The 14952-nt window shown below is 42.3% G+C and overlaps 1 protein-coding gene across 10 annotated transcripts in view; it reads right to left on the bottom strand.

Annotated features, from left to right (window-relative positions):
- Positions 1-14952, bottom strand: part of lrch3 (leucine-rich repeats and calponin homology (CH) domain containing 3) — an 80691-nt gene that overhangs the window by 51712 nt on the left and 14027 nt on the right. For all 10 annotated transcript variants that reach the window (XM_070433946.1, XM_024014442.3, XM_070433947.1 and 7 more), the window contains exon 2: positions 9959-10103. In XM_070433946.1, the coding sequence (XP_070290047.1) occupies positions 9959-10103 (145 nt within the window). The remainder of the gene's footprint in view (positions 1-9958; positions 10104-14952) is intronic.

The raw sequence follows: 14952 nt of genomic DNA, 5'->3' as shown, positions 1-14952 counted from the left end.
CCCTCACCTCCTCCCTGTAGGCTGTCTCGTCATTGTTGGTAACAGGGCCTACTACTATTGTGTCGTCTGCAAACTTGATGATTGAGTTGGATGTGTGCATGGCCACGCAGTCATGGGTGAACAGGGAGTAGAGGGGGCTGAGCACCCATCCTTGTGGGGCCCCTGTGTTGAGGATCAGTTTAGTGGAGGTGTTGTTTCCTACCTTCACGACCTGGGGACGGCCCGTCAATTAGTCCAGAACCCAATTGCACAGGGCGGGGTTGAGACCCAGGGTCTCTAGCTTAATGATGAGCTTTGAGGGTACTATGGTGTTGAATGTTGAGCTATAGTCAATGAACAGCATTCTTACATTGGTATTCCTCTTGTCCACATGGGATAGGGCAGTGTTCAGTGCGATGACATTGTCTGTGGATCTTTCATCTGTGGGTCTAGAGTGTCAGGTAAGGTGGAGGTGATATGATCCTTGACTAGTCTCTCATCAGACTGGGGTAGGGAGAGATTCCGAACATGTTCAAACACTCCAGCTCCAACTGGTCTGCGCAAGCTCTGAGGACGTGGCTAGGGATGCCGTCTGGGCCGGCAGTCTCGCAAGGGTTAACACGCTTAAATGTCTCCCGTCGGCCACGGAGAAGGAAAGCCCACAGTCCTTGATAGCGGGCCGCGTCGGTGGCACTGTGTTATCCTCAAAGCGGGTGAAGGTGTTTAGCTTGTACAGAAGCAAGACATTGGTGTCTGCGATGTGGCTGGGTTTTACCTTTGTAGGTCGTGATTGTCTGTAGTTCCTGCCACATACGTCTCGTGTCTGAGCCGTTGAATTGTGACTCCACTATGTCTCTATACTGATGTTTTGCATGTTGACTGTCTTATGGAGGGAATAAGTACACTGTTTGTATTCGGCCATATTCCCAGTCACCTTGCCATGGTTAAATGTGATGGTTCGTGCTTTCAGTTTTGCGCGAATGCTGACATCTATCCACGGTTTTAATAGTCACAGTGGGTACAACATCTCCTATACACTTCCTGATAAACTCACTCACTGTATCAGTGTATGACAATATTATTCTCGGAGGCAACCTGGAACATACCCCAGTCCGAGTGATCAAAACAATCTTTAAGCGTGGATTCCGAWTGGTCAGACCAGCATTGAATTGTCCTTAGCACAGGTACTTCCTGATTGATTTTCTGCCTATAGAGTAAAATGGAGTCGTGATCAGATTTGCTGAAGGGAGGGTGGGGAAGGGCCTTGTATGCATCCYAGAAGTTGGAGTAGCAGTGGTTGAGGGTTTTCGCAGCGCAAGTACTACAGTCATTGTCTTGATAGAACTTTAGTTTCTCAAATTAGCTTTGCTAAAATCCCCAGCTACAATAAATGTKGCCTCAGGATATGTGGTTTCCAGTTTGYATAAAGTTTAGTGAAGTTCCTTGAGAGCAGTCGTGGTATCGGCTTGAGGGGGAATATACACGGCTGTGACTATAAGCGAAGAGAATTCTCTTGGGGAGGTAATACGGTCAGCATTTGATTGTGAGGTATTCTAGGTCGGGTGAACAAAAGGACTTGAGTTTCTGTACGTTATCACAATCACACCATGAGCAGTTAATCATAAAACATACACCCCCGCCCTTCTTCCCATAGAGAAATGTATTCCTCTCTTCACGATGAACTGAGAGAGCCATGTTTCCATGAAACAGAGTATGTTACAATCCCTGATGTCTCCCTGGAAGGAAATCCTCGCCCTGAGCTCGTCAACTTTATTATCCAGAGACGTAACAAAATCGCGTAAGATACTCGGAAGCGGTGGGTGGTGTGCTCGCCTCCTGAGTTGGTCTAGAAGTCGACTACCTCTCCTCCGCCAGCGGTGTTTTGGGTCAGCCTCTAGAATCAGTTCAATTGCCCTGTGCGGTACGAACAAAGGATCCGAGTCGGGAAAGTCGTATTCCTGGTCGTAATGCTGGTGAGTTACCGCCGCTCTGATATCCAAATGTTCTTCTCGGCTGTATGTAAAATAACATTTTCTGAGCTAATAATGTAAGAAAAAAAAAAGTTTAAGAACTAGAATCATGGCAGCCCTATCTGTCGGCACCATTTTGTCAGATCTGTGGCAATAAGTCGTGTGGCTAGGATTTTAGAAAGCAATTTCCTATCCACGTTCAGAAGAGCAATAAGGTCTGTTGGAGGAACAAGACTCTGGGCATTTCCCCTTTTTGAGAATAAGTGATATGTTACCTTCCCTCAGAGTTTGAGGGAGGTCGTCATTTGAAAATGAGTGGTTAAACATATCAAGCAATGGCTCAAGGATCAGGCCATGGAACTCCTTATAGAACTCACTACAAAACCCRTCTGGTCCTAAAGGCCCTACCATTTTGCAAATTCTCAATTGCAAACATCTCTTCCTTGGTAAGGGGCATTAAGGAGACCTCTGTTCTTCGGAAGTAATAGGGAGTTCAATCTTATAAAATAAGTCCTCAATTAGTTTGGGTGCATCATTGTCAGTTCTGAGGCATAAAGATCTGCAAAAGAAATCTTCAATGACTCAAAATCACATCCATCTCCCCGACGTCCACAAGATCGTGTTGAAGGGGAAATGCTACTTCTTCCATTAATTCACTTAGTATTTACATAATACAGTTATATGGGCTACTAACATTATTGTGAGTGCTTATCCAGGGCTATTTAGGTCTCATGCTGACAGTATTTTCTGTTTGTTCTGTCGTGACAGGAGCGGGCTATCCCAATACTTTTCTTTAAATGACTGTAAAACGCAGGTCAACTAATGTTGAATATTTATCGTTACTAGGGAGATTCCAGTAACCAATCATATTATATTATGATGTATTTAAAAGCTATTACAAAATCAGTTGTCATAAGCTGCATGACGAGCAGTTTATTTTTCGAATTATTGAGTTTTGATAGGCTATCTTAGTCCCTATCCTAACCTCACGTTCTACACCAGTGGGCGCCAACATGTTAAAAAGGAGCTAGAACGGAATGTGAAGAGCTATCGCCATTCTATGGAAGAAAAACTACGTTTCAAATCGTCGTGAGAAGTTGTATAAAACTGAACTAAAAAGAGAAATAAATAATAACACTCCCTTATCTATCCAAATGTGCTGTGAAAGGGTTGAGGGACAGATTGACGCCAGGATATGGTGAGTTTTCATAAGGAGAACGAGCTACCGGCGATTAGGCTAGCTAAGCTATTGCTAGCATTTTGAGAGTGTTCATACTGAACCAAGCATAGGCACAAGCCAATAACATTTAGTCTAGCTCAGTTATCGATCAATCAATTGAAATAGCAAAACGTGTATAGGTGTAAGCGCTAGTCCTTTGCATTGTCCAGGTTAGTTTAATGTTTAGTTCATGTGAGCCTGGTGCTGTAGTTAAAGTGTAAAGCATTTTGACAAAGTTTTATTTTCTCATACCTGTAAGAGATAAAAGCTAAGAGCTATATTCATGTTTATATGAAAGGTACTCATGGTATATATATATTGTGTGATCCTGTTTGTAAAACAGGTCAGGTTTTKTGAGTATGGATTCAGTTCCACCAAGGATGGCGAGCCGCCAGAACCCAGGACATCCATAAGATTTGCATGCAAAAACCTATTTCCCTTTTCCTTGGAGGACAATGAATTTGCACTGCCATACTAGTGTGGTAGGATTATTTGTTGCAAGACATCATTGCACCATCCCAAGGGACTGTCATAAGCACATTTAAGCACCAGCGTTTGATATGCACAGTCACTCACATTTGATTCCATCTCATAGTGGTCAGTCATTCTGAATTGGGTTTTTCTGTGAATTCATGTTAATTGTATTTCAATTAAACTTTGAACATTGAAATCTGAGATACCCTCAATATTAGTTAGTTGGCCTCCTGAGTGGTGCAGTCTAAGGCACTGCATTGCAGTTGCTAGCTGTGCCACTAGAGATCCTGATTCGAGTCCAGGTGCTGTCGCAGTCGTCCAGGTGCTGTCGCAGTCGTCCGCGACCGGGAGACCCATTGGGCGGTGCACAACTGACCAAGCATCGTCCAGGTTAGGGGAGGGTTTGGCCAGGCAGGGATGTCCTTGTCCCATCGCTCTCTAGCGACTCGTGGCAGGCCGGGCGCATGCACGTTGACACAGTGTATGGTGTTTTCTCCGACACATTGGTGCGGTTGGCTTCCGGGTTAAGTTGGCATCGTGTTAAGAAGCAGTGGTTAGTCGTGTTTCGGAGGACGCATAGCTCTTGACCTTCCCCTCTCCTGAGTCCGTACGGGAGTTGCAGTGATGAGACAGKACTGTAACTACCAATTGGATACCACAAAATRGGGGAGAAAAAGGGGTAAAAATAGAGTTGAGTGCACCCTAGTAAACTATAGGCGGGATTAGGGTTGCACATTTTGGGGAATATTCATAAATGGAACCTTTCCATGGGAATTAATGGGAATATATGCAAATTAATATCAATACCATTTAAAATGTTGATTTTTTTTTTTACATTGGATATATTTACCATATTATATGGAGACAGAAACATAAGCCTTTTACCTTATTATTAGTAGCCATAATTGCAAATGATTAAATCCTTCCAATAGAAATATAAAACAATTAAGTTACGAATTGAACTGTAATTTAATGTGTTGACTCTTCACATGGGATGATTACTGAATAACAAAAGGGAATATTGAATGATCCCCAACGATCCATCGCATCTCCTAATAACGTTTTCAACATACATCTGTAAAATTATAGTCTAGAAACTAAAGCTTTGTTTGTCTTCCTCTCAGGCTTCCATGTCTTCTACCTGGACCTCCTCAATGTTCACCAGACTCTGAGGCCTCATCTTCACTGTCCAACCTTGTTGAGGTAGGCTTGTTGTCAGACTCAAAATGCCTAAAATTTGCTCAGATGGCCACCAATTTTTCAACCCTTGTAGTGGTCAGTCTGTTGCGTGCTTTGATGTGTGTGTTCCCAAACAAAGACCAGTTGCGCTCTGAGGCGGCTGATAGTGGGATTTGGAGGATGGGGGCAACAGGGGWAAGAGCCTCAGATCCACAAAGTCCCTTCCACCAGGTGGCTGATGAGATATGTTGGCACGACTGCCATATTGCATCTCCATCCCTAAGCCCTTGCATGGAAGTGTACTTCACCAGACTGCCAAGAACCTTGCCCTCATCCAGGCCAAGGTGGCGAGACACGGTAGTGATGACACCACAGACCTGGTTGATCTCTGCACCAGACAGGATGCTCTTGCCAGCATACTTGGGGTCCAACATGTACTCTGCGGCATGTATGGGCTTCAGGCAGAAGTCTTCACACATTTTGATGTATTTCAGAACTGCAGTTTCCTCTGCTTGGAGCAACAGTGAAGTGGATAGGGCAGTACAGATTTCTTCTCTTACATCTGCAAGCAGAGTCTGAACATCAGACAGGATGGCATTGTCTCCCTCAATCCGTGCAATGGCTACTGCTATAGGTTTCAGGCTGCTTACCACTTTCTCCCAAAATACATCATCCAGGAGGATCTTCTTGATGTGGCTGTCCATATCGGCAGACTGATATGGTCATTTCTTGGAGACTCGGTCCCCTCCAGGAGACTGTCAGACATGATGACAACACCACACAGTTGTTGCTGGGCAGCTTCAATGTGGTGCTCTTATTCTTCTAACTTTGATTGGTGAGGTAAATTGCTGCAAAATTTGATGACCCTTCACATACCTAACCATTTCCTTGGCTCCCTTGTAGAGTGTATCCATTGTTTTCCATGCCATCCATGATGTTGAGGAGCAGATTCAATGCATGAGCAGCACAGCCAATAGGTATGATGTGAGGGTAGGACTCCTCCACTTTAGACCAAGCAGCCTTCACGTTCGCAGCAGTCATTTTTTATTTAACTAGGCAAGTCAGTTAAGAACAAATTCTTATTTACAATGATGGCCTAMCAAAAGGCAAAAGACCTCCTGCGGGGATGGGGATWAAAAAWAAATAAAAAAATAACATAATTAGGACAGAACACACATCACAACAAGAGAGGCACAACACTACATAAAGAGAGACCTAAGACAACATAGCAAGGCAGCAACACATGACAACACAGCATGGTAGCAACACATGGTAGCAACACAAAACATGGTACAAACATTATTGGGCACAGACAACAGCAAAGGGCAAGAAGGAAGAGACAACAATACATCACGCAAAGCAACAACAACTGTCAGTAAGTGYCCATGATTGAGTCTTTGAAAGAATAGATATTACTGTCCAGTTTGAGTGTGTTTGCAGCTCGTTCCAGTCRCTAGCTGTAGCTAACTGAAAATACCAGCGACCCAGGGATGTGTGCRCTTTGGGGACCTTTAACAGAATGTGACTGGCAGAACGGGTGTTGTATGTGGAGGATGAGGGCTGCAGTAGATAGCTAAGATAGGAGGGAGCAAGGGTTTTATAAATAAGCATCAACCAGTGGGTCTTGCGACTGGTATACAGAGATGACCAGACAGAGTATAGAGTGCAGTAATGTGTCCTATAAGGAGCATTGGTAGCAAATCTGATGGCCTAATGGTAAAGAACATCTAGCCGCTCAAGAGCAACCTTACCTGCTGATCTATAAATTATGTCTCCGTAATCTAACATGGGTAGGATGGTCATCTGAATCAGGGTTAGTTTGGCAGCTGGGGTGAATTACGAGCAATTACGATAGAGGAAACCAGGTCTAGATTTAACTTTAGCCTGCAGCTTTGATATGTGCTGAGAGAAAGACAGTGCACCATCTAGCCATACTCCCAAGTACTTGTATGAGGTGATTACCTCAAGCTCTAAACCCTCAGAGGTAGTAATCACACCTGTGGGGAGGGGCATTCTTCTCACCAAACCACAYRACCTATTTTTTGGAGGTGTTCAGAACAAGGTTAACTTCTTCGGGCTAGGGGGCAGTATTCGGAAGTTTGGATGAATGAGGTGCCCAATGTAAACTGCCTGTTACTCAGGCCCAGAGGCTAGGATATGCATATGCATGGCAGTATTGGATAGAAAACTCTAAAGTTTCCAAAACTGTTAGAATGATGTCTGTGTATAACAGAACTGATATGGCAGGCGAAAACCCGAGGACAATCCATCCAGAATTTATTTTTCAGCTCACCACTGATTACAATGGCTGGGAACGGGAATATAAAAGGAATGCCTCCCAGATTGYCAGTTGATTATTGACAAGTTTTTCCAACACTTTTGATAAATAGGGCAAAATAGAAATAGGCCTATAACAGTTAGGATCAGCTTGATCTCCCCCTTTAAATAAAGGACAAACCGTGGCTGCCTTCCAAGCAATTGGGAACCTCCCCAGAGAGGAGAGACAGATGAAAAAGGTTGGAGATAGGCTTGGCGATCATAGGGGCAGCAACCTTAAAGAAGAAAGGGTCTAAACCATCTGACCCAGCTGTTTTTTGGGGGTAAAGTTTAAGGAGCTCCTCTAGCACCTYGGACTCAGTGACCGCCTGCAGGGAGAAACYTTTTAGCTGGGCAGGGGGAAAAAAGAGGGAGAAGCATCGGGGATAGTCACATTAAAAGGGGTGGGAGATGAGGAAATGTTRGACGGGCTGATTCTATACCGACTATTGTACTGTTGATGTCTCATATCAAAGCTGCATGGCTGAGTCAAAATAGGAATCCTGACTTAATGAAGTGGTGATTAAAGAGCTCAGCCATGTGCATCTTGTCAGTAACAACCCCATCATCAACTTTAAGGGACATGGGCAGCTATGAGGAGGGTTTATTCTCCAGGTCGTTAACCGTTTTCCAGAACTTCTTGGGGATAGATATACAGAGAGAATTGCTCCTTAAACGAACTAACTTTGGCCTTCCGGATAGCCCGAGTGCACTTATTTCTCATTTGCCTGAACGTGAGTATGCGTGTGCCGAGCCTTTTGCCAAATGCAATTCGAGGTGGAGTAATTCTGCAAGATCACGGTCGAACCAGGGGCTGAACCTGTTTTTTTAAATCTCATTTTCTTTATGGGGGCGTGTTTGTTAACAATACCACTGAAAATATCAAAAAAGAAGGTCCAAGCGTCTTTGACAGAGGGGATCAAGCTGATTCTATACCATTTTAGAGGCCAGTTCATGAAGGAAGGCTTGCTCATTAAAGTTTTTTAGCAAGCATCTATGACAAATCAGGACAGGTCGTTTCACTGAGCAGCCATTACTAACACAGGCTGTAAAACAGTGATCACTAAGGTCATTACAGAAGACACCAGACTAATACCTATCATGATTATGTCGGTCACCAGTGCAAATACCTTCGGTGGTCCAAGGTCATTGATGACTGCCTTYAGCTCATCTGCAATGTAGAGACCGGTGTATCTGTTGTCCCTTGTGTCTGTGCTCCTGTAGAATACTGGTTGAGGGGTGGAGATGTAGTTAATTATTCCTTGCCCATGAACCTTCGACCACCCAGAGATGACTGCAATATAGTCTGCTTGCTCTATGATTTGCTTGACCTTCACTTGAACTCTGCATCAAGCAAATTAGTAGATAAAGCATGTCTGGTTGGAGGGGTGTACACGCTGGACGAAGAACGTTCAGAAATCTCTTCCAACACACATTGCCTGTGAGTATCAGAGGTGAACCACTTGCATACACAGCTTGAGCAAGACATGAATCAGCATTTCTCTGACTACGTTCCTCCATTGAGTCCAAAAAACTTCTGAAAAACTTCTGATTCCAGGAGGACCATGAACTGTTGCTATCGATAAGGTGTCTGATTCATCATTTTTCACCTCGAATAGAAGTAGAGGGACTTTTGTGAGAGATTGCTTGTTGTGAGCGCTGAGGGAACTTTATGCACTTGGCCAGATGATTCTGCATTTTTGTTGCATTCTTCACATATGATTTGGCACAGTATTTGCAAATGTACACAGCTTTTCCTTCTACATTAGCTGCAGCGAAATGTCTCCACACATCAGATTCTGTAAAGATTAGAAAAACATTAGTAAAAAAATAAATATATACACACAACTCCATGTACAGATAAATAGTTAAGCAATTAGATTAAACAACTCCTTTGTAAGATAAATGTTTTAAAATTAAACATTTATGGAAACAGGTGAATTAGCACTCCTCAGTTAGCAGGCTCAAGCAAGCTAAAACCCACATGGTAGCAAAAACTAACTAGCAGAAATTGTTAACAAGTTAGAAATGATTTAAACACACTTTGCTGTAGGCTACTATTTACTATTTAACAAAAAATCATGTATGTCTCATAAAATATATTCACCCCACCCAGTATTGTAATCAAAACTTACCATAAAGCATGTAGTCCTTGGCTCAGACAGTGTAGTAGTGTGGGCTCAATAGCATCTCATTAGTGTGCAAGATCTTGAGAATCAGCTGTACATGTGATGGAAGAATGCACTGTGCATGCAGTGGGTTGCAATTACCTTGAAATGGGGAGTTTAACCAAAATATGCCACAAGATCTAGAATTGCCTTGTGTATCCCACAAAAAAAATTCACTGTTATAAGCTAACTTTTTWAAATGAATTTAAGCAAAATTCCCAAAATTCCCAGGCTCAACTTCACATGGAAAATTTATGGAAATTTACCCGAAAGTTTCAGACCCTTTGCAACCCTACGCGTGATATATAGCCGATATCGAAGTCTATTGTACTGTTGATGTATTGAATTCATATTGAGCTCATATTGTACAAATTTCACTCGACGTGATACTTTTGTATGATTTTGGTGGGCTAACTTCCTTCTTGGGCCATTGCATTTGGGACTTTTTGCATCTCGGGTCCAAGATTTATTTATTATTATTAATTTTGGGGGGGATTTGGGGAACCAGTTGGGGAACCCTGCCCTACACTATACTAGCTTATTTATTCACAAACTGAAATAAGGCGAACTATTAGTTTTATAAACCAGGAAATGTCAGAGCAATTTCTGCATATAAGTAGTTTACACCACTGGTGTGTGTRCACGCCCGTTACCTTATGTTCAGGTAGGTGAGGGCCTGGAGATTGAGAAGACTCTCAGGCAGCGAGCGCAGGCAGTTCTGGTAGAGGTTAAGGTGTTCCAGAGAGACAAACATACACACCTCCACGGGCAGTTCTGGCAGACGGTTACGGGACAGATCTAAACAAGGGGAGAGAGACGTGTACGTCATGGTCATGCCACAGTTTATTTAATTTATTCAGACTGATAAGTTGGTTAAGAACACATTCTCAATGACAAGAAAGGCTGTGTTGGGATCTAGCCAGGGTTGTATTCACTAGGTACCAAATAGAAGAAATTGTACTGAAACAGGGAGTGATTACTTGAACTTGGTATGCACTGATGAATAAAACACAGGACATTTGGGCTCAACCCAACCCATACTCCTGTGACAAGTGCCATGGGATTTGTAAGGACATCGGTTGTCATCTCAACTGATGGACAGCACACTTTACAGTCCCCAGTCACTGTCCTGTGGAAAACCCTGCACAGCAGCTACATTTACCATGTGTTCTGTAGGCCTAAATTTATCCTTAAATGAATAAAACAGATTTATTTCAGTTTGTTCCTTTCAAAAGTGTAAATCAGAATTGTTTATAGATATTACGAATGCTTTGGTTTGCTAATAACCTAATAAAAGTATACTAAATGTACAAGTCCACTCAATTAGCAGGTTACATTTATAAACACTGTCGAAATGTCAAACAGATGTGCTTATTGCCTGTGGAGTATGTGAAATGCAGTAGAATTGTTATATTTTTATTTTCAGCTGTATCAGAACAAACAGTAAATGGAACAACAATACTGTAAATACCTTCAGCCCTGTTTCACGCCAACATGAGTACTCAAAATTATTTTCAAGAGAGTACTCCAACACAGACATTCTTTCAAACGCCCATCACTACTAAATATCTGACAAAAAACTTCCCTGAACAGCAGCTGTAAAGCAATATTCCCCTCCCTCAATCCACATAGCTTCTGGGTCCACTCTGTTTGCTAGCCTAAAAGCTGGTCATTTCTTATTAGTGTTATGCTAGCTGCATAAAAATATGCTACAGTGACAACATACATTTAAGTTAAAGATATGATTGTGATTTTGCTATCCTATTCCCAAGCATAGGTCTTTATTTTCTCCACTGCTTATCGTGATGTAATATTGTGATAAGAACTAGGGGTGAATGCTGGAAAACTTATCTACAGAAGTACTCATTTTATAACTAAAAGGTATTTTAATAGACCACTCATTCTGACTAAATGTGTTTTGTTGGTTTATATACGAGTAGGCCTATGTTACAAACAGCGACACAAAAGACCATTACCATCACACACAGACAGACTGTCACACACACCCGTGACGTCTGAAAATAGCTGACAGAGATAAAGGGAGGTTCTTCTCCCTCCAGTCAGAAGGCCTCAGTATCTTTAAGCAGCTCTTCTTGTGCTCGTCTAAATCAGTAATGTCGAACGAGCCTAATAGCTCATTTATATCTTCCTATAGCGGATCGCCGGGACCGCATTTTCCATTCATAAACCACGCCGTGGGCGGTTCTAAAACTACTTGCACGTTGTTAACCATTTGTTTAGACATTGCTCCGTCATGTTACCTTATGAGCTAACTAACTACCTCTTAACTTGACCAGTATATCCAAACATTTGGGGGCACAGACAGACAAAAGGGATAGCTTTTTCAGGAGTTCATGATCATCTGCGAGCAAGTATTTCTGTGTGTGTCTGTCACATATTGTTCAGTAATACTGTGCAGTGAGTGTTGCTGTATCCCGATGGCATTCCCAGCCAAGTCTATATTTATCCCCTGCAGCTGTGTGAGGATCCAGGATACAGGAAGCTGCTGCTCTCCGTAATGCTGTCTGCTTCCTACGCCAGCCAGGCTCTCACTCCAACCAAAGACAACCACGCCGAAAGATGCCCAATGACAGAAATATGGGCTAAGTCCAAATTCTCTCTCCTACTGTTGTTCACTCAATTAAGTTGGGAATTTTAATTGTCTTCTCTTTTAACAAAGAGAAGCCATTTGCTTTCCAAACTGTTTTCCCGCAATTGAATTTTTTTCTTCCACTGACAGTCCCAACTCAAATCAGCTATTTGGTATTTGCCGCGTGCGCTGCTCAAATTAGCCTTATGAGCCTATTTTAATATACTATCCCCATAGTAGAAAAGTTGACCTTTTCTATTGGTCAGCTTGTCGAGAAAGAAATAGCCCAAAGAGTCTCCAGGACAGTACGATAAATCCCAAATAGGCTGAGGCTACATAAAGAAAACTTGAAAAAGCAATGAATCTGATGCAACAGATCAGAACATTTAGCTTTACATTTTTATAAACTATTATTCTTAAAATTCTTAGTGCAGCAATGTGCACAAGGCAATGCGCAAATGTACATTTGGCTAACGGACAATTTAAAAAACGTTTTTTTTTTTTTTAACCAATAGAACATGAGAGAAATAGGCTACTGGTTTTAATGGCATAAGAAGTTTTATAAAACAATTGCCTCGAGGAATAAGGTCGGATTTTGCCTAGGCTACTTCGAAGCAAGGTAAAACATGCCTAATAATATGTAGTAAAACGTTCAGCTTTCAAACAATTAAGTAGCTATATGTTTTCAAAATGCATAATGCTTCCAGCTTATTGCAAAGTAATGAAGCCTGCCTTCCGTTGCCTTTGAATGACGAATGGGAAGCTCGCTTCAATTACCAGTTGAGAAATACAAACATTAGCAATTYTTTAATTGTGGCCCAAAAACTATTTTTAACACACGATTGGATTTAGAATTGATGCTCAATGATTGGGCTTATAAAGGCTCTGTATTTGTATGATGTGTGCGTGTGAAAAATAAGGTTCATAACGAATATACACATACGCCAATTTAATTCCACAAAATTATGCAAATGAACCCATAGACCGATAAACATTACCGGTCAAATGTATTTCCATCAACTGCTATTTTCCATCAACGAATAGGCAAAAAAAGCATAATTTCGCAATGGGATTTTTCTTCTTCTTCTCCTTGACAATTGTCTGTTGTCTTTTATTTATTGKCTTTTCTATTTATTTAACGGCCAAAAGCCGGCTAAYGGAAACCCTRATCAGGATATTTAATAAACCGAGTAGCAGCATAATTTATGAAAGCAAGTTAGGCTTGGGCGRTATCCAGATTGTCGAACCTTCMTACCATCCTCAGGGTATTCAGACACACRATCCTGTCTTGGAGCTCTACGAACAATTCCTTTGACCTCATGGCTTGGTTTGTGCTCTGTCATGCACTGTCAACTGTGGGACCTTATAAARACCGGTGTGTCTCTTTCCAAATCATGTCCAATGAATTGAATTTACCACAGGTGGATTCCAGTCAAATTATAGAAAMATCAARGATGATCAATGGAAACAGGATGCACCTGAGCTCAATTTCGAGTCTCATAGCAAAGGGTCTGAAGAGTTATAMAAAATAAACATACCTTACTTACATAAGTTTGCTAAAAATTATATTCTCATATTGTGTCCTCTGTAATACCAGTGCCATGCTTGGAAATGCATGATTTTATCCAAGGTTAATGGAAACCATGATAGTATAATGGCCTTACTGAAGAGCTCAGTGACTTTCAACGTGGCACCGTCATAGGATGCTACGTTTCCAACAAGTCAGTTCGTCAAAAKTCTTCCYTGCTAGAGCTGCGCCGGTCAACTGTAAGTGCTATTATTGTGAAGTGGAAACTTCTAGGATCAACAACGGCTCACCCGCGAAGTGGTAGGCCACACAAGCACACAGAATGGGACTGCAGAGTGCTGAAGTGTGTAGCGCGTAAAAATAATTTGTCCTCAGTTGCAACACTCACTACCGAGTTCCAAACTGCCTCTGAAAGCACAGTAACTRTACGTCGGGAAATCGAAATTGATTTATACTGGACACCACACAGGAAAGTATGACCACTGACATGTTTGCCAAGGCAGCCCCATTACCACCAGACAAAATGCTGGTATGCACAGTAACTATATCAGCTGGGAATTAAAATTAAAGGTGAGAGGTGCACATTGTTACTTTTGCAGAACATTACTTCCATTGTATTATGTAAAGGGTAGTTTATTTTATGGACCTGTTACTACATTTGAAAGTTATCAAAACAGTTTAGAATATCTACATAAATTCTCAAATTGCATTCCTATTGAAGGCTTCCTCCTGCATCTCACCATACATCTGCCTGTAGTTATTTGACTCAACCTGCAGAAGGTTGGTTTGTTGTGATTGAGATGGGGGCGGAAACAGCTGCRGGCCAGGTTCTGACAAACATATGGGTGTGTCTTGGTGGTGGCAAGTACACACCCAAGAAACACTGACAAACCACAACMCCAAGCTAAATCACGTTTGGCTTCTGTCACGACAGCCAGCATTTCTTGAGAAAGCCAAAAAAAACTATACCAAATCAGTGGGTGCAGTTCCCCTTTAATTTCTTCCAGCGWGCTCCTGCCTTAGATAACCGGTGTGGACTGGCCACAGAGACATGGGTCTGGCRGAACAAAACACAGAGGGAGAGAGAACAACAAGAGAGGCTTCTGCCAAGTTAACCAAGTAAGGCYTCAGTCTCGATCTCTTCTCCGTTTTCCTCTTTTCCTTTGTAAGGGTCTGGCAGTGTGAACTGTGTCTGGATGTAACCCCCAAGCATCGCCAAACTTGCAGGGCACACACACTGCATTGACTATGCTCCAATTCCTCAGTCAGTGCACACAGACAACAATGATCAGTGGAGCGCCCAGGCAAGAGGATCACAGACTTACTCAGACAAGGACATGTATACCCCCTCTCTGTCTCGCTCGCTCTATACAGTCAGGGTTGGGCAATATATCAAATTMATTTGAACGCATGTTTTAGCGCCATTTCCAAATGCCTCTATTGCATTTTTATAAGCGTTCTGTCCTTTTGGCCTGGTCTCTTTCGCTCATTTTGTGCTGTGAGCACCTTGCGACTCGCAGACACCAAGC

The sequence above is a fragment of the Salvelinus sp. IW2-2015 genome, linkage group LG22 (assembly GCF_002910315.2).
Source record: "Salvelinus sp. IW2-2015 linkage group LG22, ASM291031v2, whole genome shotgun sequence".
NCBI lineage: Eukaryota > Metazoa > Chordata > Actinopteri > Salmoniformes > Salmonidae > Salvelinus > Salvelinus sp. IW2-2015.
Note: the sequence above shows the minus strand (reverse complement) of the source record. Positions and strands in the feature narration are given on the sequence as shown.